The 14,304-nt window shown below is 48.6% G+C and overlaps 1 protein-coding gene across 8 annotated transcripts in view; it reads right to left on the bottom strand.

Moving 5' to 3' along the window:
* si:dkeyp-50b9.1 overlaps positions 1–14,040 on the bottom strand; it is a 100,861-nt gene extending 86,821 nt beyond the window's left edge. For all 8 annotated transcript variants that reach the window (XM_038806954.1, XM_038806955.1, XM_038806959.1 and 5 more), the window contains exons 1-3: positions 13,952–14,040; positions 3,853–3,919; positions 1,426–1,510 (exon numbers count right to left, since the gene is read on the bottom strand). In XM_038806954.1, coding sequence (XP_038662882.1) covers positions 1,426–1,510; positions 3,853–3,919; positions 13,952–13,979 — 180 coding nt within the window. In that variant the 5' untranslated portion in view covers positions 13,980–14,040. The remainder of the gene's footprint in view (positions 1–1,425; positions 1,511–3,852; positions 3,920–13,951) is intronic.
* Positions 14,041–14,304: the final 264 nt, after the last annotated feature.

Here is a 14,304-nt window from a genome sequence, read left to right as displayed (position 1 = left end):
TCCTCCGGGTGTTCCGGTTTCCTCCCACAGTCCAAAGATGTGCGGGTTAGGTGGATTGGCCATGCTAAATTGCCCGTAGTGTCCTAAAAAGTAAGGTTAGGGAGGGAGGGGGGGGGGGGGGGGGTTGTTGGGTTACAGGTATAGGGTGGATACATGGGTTTGAGTAGGGTGATCATTGCTCGGCACAACATCGAGGGCCGAAGGGCCTGTTCTGTGCTGTATTGTTCTATGTTTCTATTGTGTTCCGCGTGGCGCCAGTACTAGCCTTTTAACAGTAGTGGAATCGGTCCTCGTGTGATGCCAGTTTTGCTGTCATGAAAGTCCACGATGGATTCTCCGCTGTTGGGTTTCTCCGTTGCACTGGCAGCCCGGCGATTTCCCGATGACGTGGGGCTGCCCACAATGGGAAATCCCATTGGCCGGCTGTCGACACGTAGAATCCCAGGGGCGGGCTGTACCAGAAATCTGGGAAGGGATTCTACCCCCTCCCCCCGCCGGGCCGGAGAATCACCAGGGGGCCGCATGAATCCCGCCACGCCGCCCTGACGGCGGCTGCCGGATACTCCGGCACCGGTTTTCTGGCGGGGGCAGGAATTGCGCCGGTCGGGGGCCATTGGCAGTGGTCCCCCTGGCGATCTCCGGCCCACGATGGGCCGAGTGGCCACTCGTTTTTGGCGGGTCCCGCTGATGTAAAATACACCAGGTCCGTACTGGTGGGATCTGGCTCTGTGGACGGCCTGCGGAATCCTCGGGCAGGGGGCGTGGGGGGATTTGGCCCCGGAGGGGGCCCCCACAGTGGCCTGGCCCGTGATCGGCCTGTGCCGTGGGGGCACTCTTTCCCTCTGCGCCGGCCGGTGTAACGGTCCACCATGGCCGGCGCGGAGAAGAACCCTCCTGCGCATGCACTGGGATACGCCAGCGCACGCTGGCGCTCCTGTGCATGCGCCAACTCGCGCCGGCCGGCAGAGGCCCTTCGGCGCTGGCTAGCGGGGCGCCAACCCCGCCACCCTAGCCCTTGAAGGTGCGGATTGGTTCGCCCCGCAGGGTAGGGGAGAATCCCGCCCCTGGTGTGGCGAGATGGAGAATCCCACCCAATAAATTCTCCTGCCGAAAATGTTTTGTGTTTAGGGAAGAATAAGAAAGAAAGCAGCTGGAATTGGCCTCCTAGTTATCCAGTAATCCCCTTACTGGCAGGTTTGGGTGTGTGGACATCAAGGAGGACTCTTGGCCTGTGATTTGATGGTTGCTACAAATCATCTGGAATCGTATATAAATGATGGTTGCTTGAGCACTTCATTTTGAAGGAACTGCTCCTCAGAGTGAGTCACTATTATAAGGCAAGGGAACAAATCTAGAAAATAAAATTGACATTGTCTGCAGGTTTCTTTTTATGGATAATTTGGGCTGCTGATAAATGAATCATACCTGAGTTCTTAATGTTTTAATCTCATGCAACAGTCTGGTCATACAAACAGCTTGGGCCTGATAAGCATACAGTGATTTGTCTCTCCTATGGAAAAACACAACATGGCATGAAAGGTGGAAGTGACAGACAATATTGCCACAGTCACAACAGAGCAAATATGACCAGTCTTAAAGTGAAAATAGGAGTATTAATTATTTTAACACTTCAGCTGTAGAAACACAAGGCAGCAGTGAGGCTAAAATCATGTTTTTTAAACTATCGGCATAAGAACTGAGTAGTAAATGTCAATCTGTTCCAAAAATGCCATCTAATGAATATGGTTTAAAATCTGGGTAATGTTTGAGAGAAGTGTTACACCCCGGTACTACATTCCTGGAGGCTAAAGAAAAAACGTTGAAAGAATTTGAAATTTACACCCGAATTACAGTTTTACTTTCCCCAATGTACAATTATAGCGAATTGTTCGGCTGACCAGATTAGTTTACAAATCTCAAAGCAGCTTGTGCTTTCACACTATCCTATTTAAGCTAAATTTTCTGGCCCTTCTTGCCAGTGGGTTTACTGCTGAGGATTTCCTGGCATTGGAGGGTGGTGGTGGATTAAATGGTAAATTCCATTGACAGCAGAGGAATCCCGCTGCCGGCCAATGGCGGGCCACCTCTCACCACACCAAGAATCACACTGCGGCAGGGGGAGGGGAACAGAAAATCTCTTCCATATTGTCTTTGTACACCCCCCGCCTCCCCATTCCACTTAAACATTGTGGAATCTAGCACCCTCGTGACGGGGCAGTGGTGTAGTGGACTAGAGATCCAGAGACCCAGGGTAATGGTCTGGGGCAAGGGTTCATAAATCTGGAATTACAAGTCTAATAATGACCATGAAACAAAACCCATCTGGTTTACTCATGCCCTTTAGGGAAAGAAAATCTGCCATCCTTAACTGGTCTGGCACTTCTTGGTGAAGGGGGGTGTCCTGAGATGAGGCCCCTTAAAACCAGATAGCTAGGATAACACTAGAATAGTTTGACATAAATTAGTTTATTAAGGATTGAGATTAATCATATAAAGTATACCCAGTAATCATTATTAACCATTAAACATGTATTTTTAGGCCATAGCAGTAATACGCATTCAAACTCTTGCTACCAGCAGTGGCCACAATGCATGATGGGATTTAAGCTAGCTAACTTGCCATTGTTTTTGAGACAAACAGGATTAGACAGAAGTAGTGTGGTCAGCAATAATACAGTCAGCTCAGTAAACAGTTCTTATCAGTGCCCCCAAAATCCTGTTTTAGATAATCCATGGTATAAAGAGAAACCAACTTTGGCATCCTGCCCCTTGATGAACAATGAGGTAGGCAGAAACTGACTGCAATAAGATGGGAATGGCAGAAAAACAACTTCATTATGGATACAGTATCCTAGTAAACAACAGGTAGCAGGATGGGGTTAATTCATGAGCTGATCACAGTCACCATGTTGCTTAAAGTAAATTTCAGTGGTCAATATAAAATTGACAGCTCCAAGGATTGAATCAAGTCCACCTGGGGTGGGCTACTGAGTTTTGGAAAACTGTATAATTGGTGTGTCTGTACATTGCCAGGTAGAGTGATTTTGGCATCTATCCAGATCACTCTCCCACGGGGGTGGACCAAGCTTGGGAAAATAAAGCTGTCTTAACTGGAGTTGATGTGTCTGCAGTCTGTGTGTTCAGCTGAGCTGTAACTAAGATGGAGAAACCCCATGTAAAAGCTAGCTCAATACTCAGTCCTTGGAAATGCTCCTACACATGTGATTCCATCTCCACAGCAAAGTGGATGTCCTCTGAAATAGCCTAGCAAGCCACTCAGTTCAAGGGCAATTAGGGATGGGCAATAAATGCTGGTCCAGCCACCAATGCTCATGGATGAATCAAAAAAATGCTAGTAATCATTAGGGAAGCAGCAGCAGATGGAAATAACAAAGAAATCCTAAATAACTGGGAGTAACTAAATAACTGGGCAGCACGGTAACATAGTGGTTAGCACAATTGCTACACAGCTCCAGGGTCCCAGGTTCGATTCCCGGCTTGGGTCACTGTCTGTGCGGAGTCTGCACGTTCTCCCCATGTGCGCGTGGGTTTCCTCCGGGTGCTCCGGTTTCCTCCCACAGTCCAAAGATGTGCAGGTTAGGTGGATTGGCCATGCTAAATTGTCCTTAGTGTCCAAAATTGCCCTTAGTATGGGTGAGGTTACTGGGTTATGGGGTTAGAGTGGAGGTGTGGGCTTGGGTAGGGTGTCCTTTCCAAGAGCCGCTGCAGACTCAATGGGCCGAATGGCCTCCGTCTGCACTGTAAATTCTATGATCTATGAAGGTGAAAGAAGGTAAGAGGAGGTAAAGGTTTACCCACAGATACAGATTCACATAAACATTTATTACTAACCAGAGTTCCAGCTGCAGTTCAATCTGTTTCTGGTCTACATTAAAGCCAGGATCAGAAACATCGTTTCCTGAAAATAAAGAATGGATAAATGGGAACTGATTCACGTTGTAAAATTAACCCCTAATACAAATAGAACTGATAACAGTATTAAATAAAACCTCTGCATTTTCGCAGATATTTTCTTCTATTTTGGATGGCACGGTGGCACAGTGGTTAGCACTGCTGCCTCACAGCACCGCGGACCCAGATGTGATCCTGGCCCCGGGTCACTGTCCGTGTGGTTTGCACATTCTCCCCATGAATGAGTGGGCCTCATGCCGACAACCCAAAAGATGTGCAGAGTAGGTGGATTGGCCACGCTAAATTGCCCCCTAATTGGAAAACCTAAAAAAAAAGAAAGAAAAAATTCTTCTATATTGTTTACCACTTCATTTTTAAATGCTTATTTCTGTGTTGCAAAATCTAATCCAAAGTTTTTTTTGTCTTTTAATGTTATTTTGGAATAACTATAAATGGATGTTTCTCTCCGTGCTTTCCCCGGGGGGGCCGGAGAATCGTCCGGGACTGGCGTCAATCCTGTGCCCTGCCGTGTCCCGAATTCTACGCCCCCAAGATTCGGCGGGGGCGGGAATCGCGCTGTGCCTGTCGACGGGCCCCACGTGCCGGTCGGCAGGCCCCCCGCGGTGATTCTCCGGCCTGCGATGGGCCGAAGTTCCACCGCTGACAGGCCTCTCCCGCCGGCGTGGATTAAACCACCTACCTGACCGGTGGGATTGGCGGCGTAGGCGTGCTCCGGGTTCCTGGGGGGGTCTGACCCCGGGGGTGCCCCCCACGGTGGCCTGGCCCGCGATCGGGGCCCACCGATCGGCGGGCGGCCTGTGCTATGGGGGCACTCTTTTTCTTCCGCCATCGCCATGGTCTTCACCATGGCGGAGGCGGAAGAGACCCCTCTCCTCTGTGCATGCGCCGGTATGACGTCAGCAGCCGCTGACGCTCCGGCGCATGCACGGACTTACGCCGGCTCGCGAAGTCCTTTCGGCCCCGGCTGGCATGGCGCCAAAGGCCGTTCACGCGGCCTAGCCCCTCAATGTGAGGGCTTGGCCCCTAAAAGTGGGGAGAATTCCGCACCTTTGGGCGGCCCGACGCCAGAGTGGTTCACGCCACTCCAACATGCCGGGACCCCCCGCCCCGCCGGGTAGGGGAGAATCCCGGCCAAGATCTTTACAGACTTTTTTGAACAAGGATGTGACATTTGCAATTCACCAGTCCTGTGGCAACACCCCTGAGTCAACGGAAGACTGGAAAATTATGGCTAGTGCCTCCGCAATTTCCACTCACTGTTGTCAGTATTCTTGGATCCATGTCATTTGGTCATGGTACCTTACTAACTTTAAGTACAGCAGCCTAATATCTCCTCCTTAGAGAATCATTGAATTTACGGCACAGAAGGAGGCCATTTGGCCCATAGAGTCTGCACCGGCCCTTGGAAAGAGCACCCTACTTAAGCCCATGCCTCCAACATATTTCTGCAACTCAGTAATACTACCTAACCCTTTGGACACTAAGGGGCAATTTAGCATGGCTAATCCACCTAACCTGTACATCTTTGGACTGTGGGAGGAAACCGGAGCCATCCGGATAAAACCCACGCAGACACGGGGACAAAGTGCAAACTCCACACAGTCACCCAAGGCCGGAATTGAACTCGCGTCCCTGGAGCTGTGAGGCAGTGCTAACTGGTGCTGAATTTCTCCCTCAGTATACCTGAACATGCGCCAGAGTATGGTGACTCGGGGATTTTCACAGTAACTTAATTGCAATGTTAATGCAAGCCTACTTGTGACACTAATAAAGATTATTATTAACCACTGTGCCACCGGGCCGTCCATAAATCAGCAATGTTCAGCAAATCAGCAATTATCAATTTTAAACCCTTCAAGAGTCTGAATTACTTCCTCTTTCACTAAAATCTAGGGAGCATCTTCTTCCTCAGTGCTCCACTTCTTGGGAAATCCCTTTTTTCATTTTGAGTAGTTTTATCAGCTTTTCTATGTCCTTGGCTAGAAAATGGTATCCGTGGTTGTGTCTGGTTAACTTTGTCAAGAACAACAACCAAACGGGGAGGTCTCATCCTCCACGTTCTGGGAAGCGCTTAAGGCCGTACTAAGAGGGGAAATCATTGCCTTCAAAGCGCAAAGAGATAGGGAGGAAAGGGTGGCTTGGCAGAAGCTGGTCGACTCCATACTGGAGGTAGACCGTAAATACTCCGAAGCCCCGACCGTAGAGCTCCTGGTGGAGAGAAAAGAACTACAAAGGAACTTTGACCTGCTCTCCACCAGGAAAGCAGTGCACCAACTCCGCCAGGCGCGCGGGACCCTGTACGAACACGGAGACAAAGCCAGCCGCCTGTTGGCACACCAGCTGAGAAAGCAGGCAGCCGCCAGAGAAATTGCGCAAATCAGGGGTACCAGAGGCACGTTGGAAACAGAACCAGAGAGGATTAACAAACCTTCAAGGCCTTCTACCAAGAGCTGTACACTTCAGAGCCCCCAACGGGGAAGGCTGGGATGAACTTGTTCCTTGATGGACTGGACATTCCAGTCGTGGGGGAGGGCAGAAAACGGGACCTGGAAGCACCACTAGCACTGGGAGAGATCATGGACAGCATTAGCTCCATGCAGACGGGGAAGGCGCCGGGACCGGACGGATTCCCGGCGGACTTCTACAAAAAATTCGCGACAGCGCTGGCCCCGCACCTGTGGGAGATGTTCACAGACTCGCTAGCCAGGGGCACACTGCCACCCACGTTAGCACAGGCCTCAATCTCGCTGATACCTAAGAAAGACAAAGACCCAACAGAATGTGGGTCATACAGACCCATATCTCTGCTGAACGCAGACGCCAAAATACTGGCCAAAATCCTAGCCAAAAGGCTAGAAGACTGTGTACCTGAGGTGGTCACAGAGGACCAGACGGGCTTCGTCAAAGGTAGACAGCTTACCTCGAACATCAGGCGCCTGCTGAACGTGATAATGACCCCCTCCGGGGAGAGAACACAAGAGGTGATCATCTCCCTAGACGCAGAAAAGGCCTTCGACAGAGTCGAATGGAAATACCTCATAGAGGTACTGGAGCGGTTGGGGCTTGGAACAGGGTTCACCGCTTGGGTAAAGCTCCTATACAACGCTCCCATGGCGAGTGTACGGACCAACAATACCAACTCCCAATACTTCCAGCTGCACAGGGGCACCAGACAAGGATGCCCACTGTCCCCGCTGCTGTTCGCACTAGCAATCGAACCGCTAGCAATCGCGCTCAGGGCAGCAAAAAATTGGAGGGGGATCCGAAGGGGAGGCAGAGAGCACAGAGTCTCACTCTATGCAGATGATCTGCTCCTCTACATCTTGGACCCACAAAGCAGCATGGACGGAATCATCGCGCTCCTGAAAGAGTTTGGAGCCTTCTTGGGCTACAAACTCAACATGAGCAGATCTTCCCAATACACCCGCAAGGGGGGGGGGGGGGGGGGGGGGGGGGGGGGGGGGGGGGGGGGGTGGAGAGCACTAAAGGGGCTGCCGTTCAAACAAGCCCGACACAAATTCCGCTACCTGGGGATCCAAATAGCCCATGACTGGAAAGGGATCCACAAATGGAACCTCACCAGCCTGACGGAGGAAGTAAAAAAGGACCTGCAAAGATGGAATACACTCCCGCTCTCCCTCGCGGGGAGAGTCCAGACGATCAAAATGAACGTATTGCCCAGGTTCCTCTTCCTGTTTAGATCCACTCCGATCTACATCCCCAAGGTCTTTTTCAAAGTGCTGGACAAACTTATCATGGCGTTCGTATGGGGGGGCAAAAATGCTAGGATCCCAAAGAAGGTCCTACAAAAAACAAAATCCAGTTGGGGGGGCTAGCCCTCCCGAATCTACAATTCTACCACTGGGCGGCAACAGCCGAGCGAGTAAGGGGATGGATCCAGGAGCCAGAAGCCGAGTGGATGCGTGTGGAGGAGGCCTCCTGCATGGGGACCTCCCTCCGGGCCCTCGGCACAGCAGCACTCCCATCCCCACCCAAAAAACACTCCAGCAGCCCAGTGGTGACAGCCACCCTCCAATCCTGGAACCAACTGCGGCAGCAATTTGGCCTGACCAAAATGTCGGACAAGGCTCCCATCTGCAACAACCATAGGTTCACACCAGCACTGACTGACGCCACCTTCAAAAGGTGGAGGCAGGACGGGGGGACACTGACAGTCAGGGACCTATACACGGACGACAGGATCACAACACTGGACGAACTGACAGGGAAATTTCGGCTAGCTGGGGGGAACAAGCTACGGTACCTGCAGCTCAAAAACTTCCTACGAAAGGAGACAAGGACGTACCCACAACCGCCACGACAGACACTACTGGAAGACCTACTGGACGCAAGTATCCTAGAGAAAGGGAACTGTAGCGACATGTATGACCGACTGGTAGAAAGGGACGACACCGTACTGGACGCAACAAGAATGAAATGGGAGGACGACCTGGGGATTGAGATAGGGTGGGGACTCTGGAGTGAAGCACTGCATAGGGTCAACTCCACCTCCACATGCACAAGGCTCAGTCTGACGCAACTAAAAGTGGTACATAGAGCCCACTTAACAAGAAACCGTATGAGTAGGTTCTTCCCGGAGGTGGGGGACAGATGTGAACGGTGCCAAAGAGGCCCGGCCAACCACGCCCACATGTTCTGGTCTTGCCCCAGACTTGTGGAGTACTGGACAGCCTTCTTCGAGGCTATGTCCAAAGTGGTGGGGGTGAGGGTGGAGCCATGCCCGATTGTGGCGGTCTTCGGGGTTTCAGACCAGCCAGATCTATTCTTGGGAAGGAGGGCAGACGCCCTTGCCTTTGCTTCCCTGATTGCCCGCCGTAGAATCCTGTTTGGCTGGCGGTGAGCAGCACCGCCCAGAGCTGCAGACTGGCTGTCCGATCTCTCGGAATCTCTCCAAATGGAGAAAATCAAATTCGCCATCCGAGGGTCAGACGACGGCTTCCACAGAACGTGGGAGCCATTCATGCAATTGTTCCGGGACCTGTTTGTGGCCAACGTACAAGAGGAAGAATAGTCGGGTGGCCAAGAATCAGGGGAAAATGGACGGGAATCGGGGGAAGGTAGCCGAGGTGGGGGGGGGGGGGGGGGGGGGGGGGGGAGGGCTACGGGTTCGTTATGGGTTTGATGGCTAGCTAAGGCCCAAAATCAAACTGTAAATAAATGCCTATAATCATGTGCCTCGGCCATATTGGGGAATGTAAAATATGTATGCCGGCTAAAGGGGGGAGGCCACAGTTATTATTACGAAGATGCTTACCTGTAAATATACATGTTAATTTTTGTGTGTTTTTTTTCCCCTCTAATAATTTGTTATTTGTTCAATATAAAATATGAAAACTCAATAAAAATTTTTTTAAAAAAAACTTTGTCAAGAACAACATTGCTGATTTCTGATAAACCTTTGGGTATTCTGGTAGTGGCAAGTGTGAATTGTAAACCAAGAAGGAATCCTTCATTGTAAGGCTTCTTACCCTCTGATTCAGTAATACCCTTTGTTCTCTTTGAACCCCAGACAATTAATGATGTACATTGTTGTCAGGATATTGACAAACACCCTGTGCAGATTTTAACTCCTGATCTTCGTTTTTTTTACATGTCTGCAGGTTTTTTTAATGTCCAAGTCTGTAAAGAAAGTCCTCAACCAGCCACACATCCTCCTCCCGTTTAATGCAGGATTACTTTTACTTTAAGTTTTTTTCCATGATTGAAACTTTTTTTCCCGGGAAGACTGTCTACTTTTGTACAAGCAATTCATTCTTTGCCAAGTAAAATCCTCTTTAGCAACTAGAAGAGCTTTGTTAAGGTTTTGTCAGGTGATCAGATAAAAGGTCTTGACACTCTTTTCAATCGCTTCATGAATAGTTTTAAATTCTTTATGTTTTTTGTCTTCCTACTCAGAATGAGTTTGTGTAATTATTTTTCTCACAAGAACCACTGCTTCATCATTTCAAAGGTTTAAATTATGTTCAAGGTCATTAATCCTTCCTCACAACTCCATTTTTCAGGTATTGGCTGCAGCTAAGTCTTTTGGTTTCAAAGGCAATGCTTTCTTTTGTTCTATCATCAGATTTGAGTTGGTTGCTATCTGCACCTATTACTCAGATTATGCCTGCATATTTAATTCAGACCACTTTAATTGTCTACAACTGCCATTATCCCTTTATCGTCAGTCCCTTTTAGTGCAGAAGGAGGCCATTGGTCCATCGAGTCTGCACCGACCCTCTGAAAGAGCATCCTACCTAGGCCCAATCTCCCACCCTATCTGCGTAATCCAATTTAGGGGAAATTTAGCATGACCAATCCACCTAACCTGCACATCTTTGGAATGTAGAATTATAGAATTTACAGTGCAGTCGTGCAGTGCCGAGGGAGGAGGAATTGATGGAGCCCATGCGGGTTTTAAATTTTTTTTTAATTGTCGCAAGTAGGCTTACATTAACACTGCAATGAAGTTACTGTGAAAAGCCCGGAGTCGCCATATTCCGCCGCCTGTTCGGGTACACAGAGGGAGAATTCAGAATGTCGAATTCACCTAACAGCACATCTTTTGGACTGGTGGGAGGAAACCGGAGCACCCGGAGAAACAGATAGAACATGCAGACTCCGCACAGTGACCCAAGCAGGGAATCGAACCAGGGACCACTGTGCTACTGTGCTGCCCACGACCTCTATTGTGCCGGTTACAATAGTTTGACCGTTGAGCACCCGTTCTCATATCAGCAGACACCTTCCAGCACGGACTTGGTGTAGTCTGCAACCAGAATGGCAGAAAAATAATCTTTGCTTCAAGGGCCCTCACTGACACTCGCTATGCACAGATCAAAAAGGAACTTCTTGCTTTAGTCTTTGCTTATCAGAAATTTCATGACTAAGTTAATGGTCAGACTGCAACTCCTGAAACAGATCACCAGCTCATAGGGATCTTAAAGAAGCCACTCCACACTGTATTTGCATGGCTGCAATGCAGATGCTAAAGTAGCAATGCTACAACCTTCATCGTTGTCTATAAACGTAACAAGGAGTTGTACTTGGCTGATGCCTTCTCCAGAGCTTCTTATCCACCACAGATCAGACGGATCATGAGGAGACATAGACATTATGGCAATAGAGGTGTTGTCCTCTTGTTGAATTCAGTAACTTAAGTAACTTACAGGCAAACATCACATGCAGGCAGTTGTACAATGTCATCTTGAGGGAGTGCCCAGAATCCTCAAGGGAGTTTCCCTATGAGCTCCGCAGATTTTTGTCATTAGAGATGAACTGATCATGGGGCAGCACGGTGGCACAATGGTTAGCAATGCTGCCTCAAACAGCGCCAGGTGTCCCAGGTTCAATTCTGACCTTGGTGACTGTCCTGTGTGGAGTTGCATGTTCTCCCTGTGTCTGCGTGGGTCCTCCTCCGGGTGCTTCCGGTTTCCTCCCACAATCCAAAGATGTGCAGGTTAGATGAACTGGGCTATGCTAAATTGCCCATAAATTATGTGGGGTTATGGGGTTGGAAGTGGGGGATGGGCCTAGGTAGGGTGCCTCTATTGGAGTAAGGGCCGTTGCAGACTCGATGTGCCGAATGGCCTCCTCTGCACTGTAGGGATTTTTATGATTCTATCACCGTACAAAATGGACTAACACTGCATGGCCAGCCATTCATCATCCCTACTCGCTCTGTTGTGTGTTTGGTCCCTTGTACTTTATGAAGTAACTCACCAAACACTTTGATATGTCCACAAACCAGGATAATTTTATTGTGTCTCGTGGTAGGATGGGCAATCTGATACAGAGCACGTTATCATCGAGTCCTTGCTACTCCTCTGGAACTTACACCTAGCACCTGACCAATTATATGGACGTCTTATTACTCTCTCCTTCTCTGGACTGCCGGGTGTGCCTCTCTTTATATCTGCGTCCCAGGTCACATGACCTTGGTCTGGAGAACCGCATGGTGTGTCTGCACCGCCATTTGCTGGTTGGAGGTTCACTCATCCAACTATGAAAAAAGCCCATAGGCATATCACCAATCCCTGCAGAGGTACTACACACAACAACTGCACCAAAGGCACTCTGAGTGGAAGTAACCAGATACAGAGCCAAAGAATTGCTGTGCTGGCCCTCCATGTACATGGAAAGAGAAACCTCCAGATGCGCATCGTGCAATGCATTCAAGCCGCATCAAGCAAACCTGTTTGCCTCTACACGTCCCCTGATCATTCACAGCTACCAACATCTTTGCGTGAATGGTAAACATATTCCAGGTGGTTTAAACGCGACTACCTGCCAAACATGACACGTAAAATCGTAAACACCATGGTTAAGAGGCACTTTGCCACACACAGCATTACACAAAAACTCATGATGGACAAAGCTCACCAATTCGTCTCCATTGAATTTTGCAACTTTGCATGCACATGGGACTTTGAGAATATCACGAGCAGCCCCCTATATTCACAGTCCAATGGTTTGCTGAACGGGTGGTTCGTTCAGCCAAGCATCTTCTCGAGAAAAATGCACAGGATTGTACAGACTACTATTCTGCAGTTTAGCCTGCGAAATCTACCATGCCAGGACCTGCCCTTTTCAGCACAACAATGTTTTTCCAGGTGCACCAGGATCATGATTCCTGCTGGCAAGGCTCTGATGCAGCCTAAACTTGAAACCAACGTGGATGAAGCTCTCCTGCAATGCACATTGAATACGAAAATACACTATGATCAAAATGCCCATAGACTCAGCCCTCTAACACCATGTCAGTCAGGATTCAGACCACACATGGCCATAACCAGTTGGCGGTCATACACACTAATGTCCTGCAACCTGACAGTTCCCATTATGTATGCAATCGCTGTCACCTTCTCCAAGTGGCAGAACCAGCACCAACTGATAACTCACCACTTCAGCCATGGGCCTATGGCATCAGCCCATGCATCAGCGGACATGCAGACCCGTACAGAGGCCAACGCAGTGAATCCTGCACTTGATGAACACACAGATGAAACATCTCATGTTGCTCACAGAAAGATTACAACATCACCAACCTGTGATGGCACCTGAGCTGGCCGAACACAAGTTTCTAGGACTGTGTTACCACTTTGCCTAGAACTGATTTTGAAGTTCTGCTTTCTTTCCAATAGAAAGGGGGGGGAGGAGAGAGACAGGATGGGCTAAGCACCAGTTACTACAGTCTAAATATATACCTCTATATAATATATAATATATATATTAAATAGTTACGCATTGTCTGTTTGTTTTAATGCATGTCACACAACGGCCTGTACATAGTTTCCTATGGTGTCACATCCCATGCCATTGGGAGTCCCAACTAAATGAAAAAGATGTAGACCAAGTGGTCATGTGAGAACATGATGCTGCAGCTACATAAGAGGTCTTGTGGCAGGAGTGGTTGAGTCGGGACCTCAGGCAGTACTATATGTAGCTGTTGAGCTTAGGAATAAACTACCTTTGTTGGAAATCCTGGATGTCGGTGTTTTACAGAACCCACACATGGTACCCTGACCATCTGGCCCTATGCCTAGTACACTGTGTCTGTTCTCACAAACTTTAATGATTTGATGTCTGTCACCGGGTTCTAACAACATCTAACATATTCTCTCAAATGTGCTTACTTTGCAGATTTTTGTTTAATATGTATGAGTGCTCTTGTATTAATAGATGATAAAACTATTAGGACTATTGGGCTTTTCTGTTTGGTCTACGTAACATTCGGTCCTCACTGGCAATTCTCCCATGTATCTGTTTCCAATCTCAGCTATCCCATCTGGATAAGGCATAATGCTTCTTTGTCGGAAGTGAGGAAGAAAATCGTGTGGCGAGGCATCCTGCCCTAATTATGCATCAACCAGCAACCAATTCCAAAGCATTTTTATCAAGCAGGTTTTTTGGTCAGGCCGATTAAAAAAATTGTTCAAGGAGAAGCAATGACAGAAACATGAATAAATCTAAATGATTTTTCTAGCAACGAACCAGAAGTATGGCAACTTGTACTTACCCATAGAAAAAGGTGGGAAGTAGCTCATCAAGGTAGTATAAGTCCAATCACCTTCAAGTTCCCTGCAATTAAAACAATCCTTTAAAACAGGCAGCTATAGCAGCATTAGCCAGAATCTGTCATTAGTACTCATAGGTTACAATTCAGAGGCAGACCATTCAGCCCATCAAACCCATGTCCGTCCTCGTGCCCCATCCTTTCCCTGTAGCCCTATATTTCTTTCCCTTTTGAAAGCCATGATTTAATCTGCCTCCAGACATTTTACACAGTGCATTCCAGACTAACCACTCTGCATAAGAAAGCATTTCCACATGTTGTCGTTGGTTTGTTTGCCAATCACTTAAATCAACGTC

Source organism: Scyliorhinus canicula, chromosome 9 (assembly GCF_902713615.1).
Source record: "Scyliorhinus canicula chromosome 9, sScyCan1.1, whole genome shotgun sequence".
Taxonomy (NCBI): Eukaryota; Metazoa; Chordata; class Chondrichthyes; order Carcharhiniformes; family Scyliorhinidae; genus Scyliorhinus; species Scyliorhinus canicula.
This window is presented reverse-complemented; position numbering and strand designations above follow the sequence as displayed.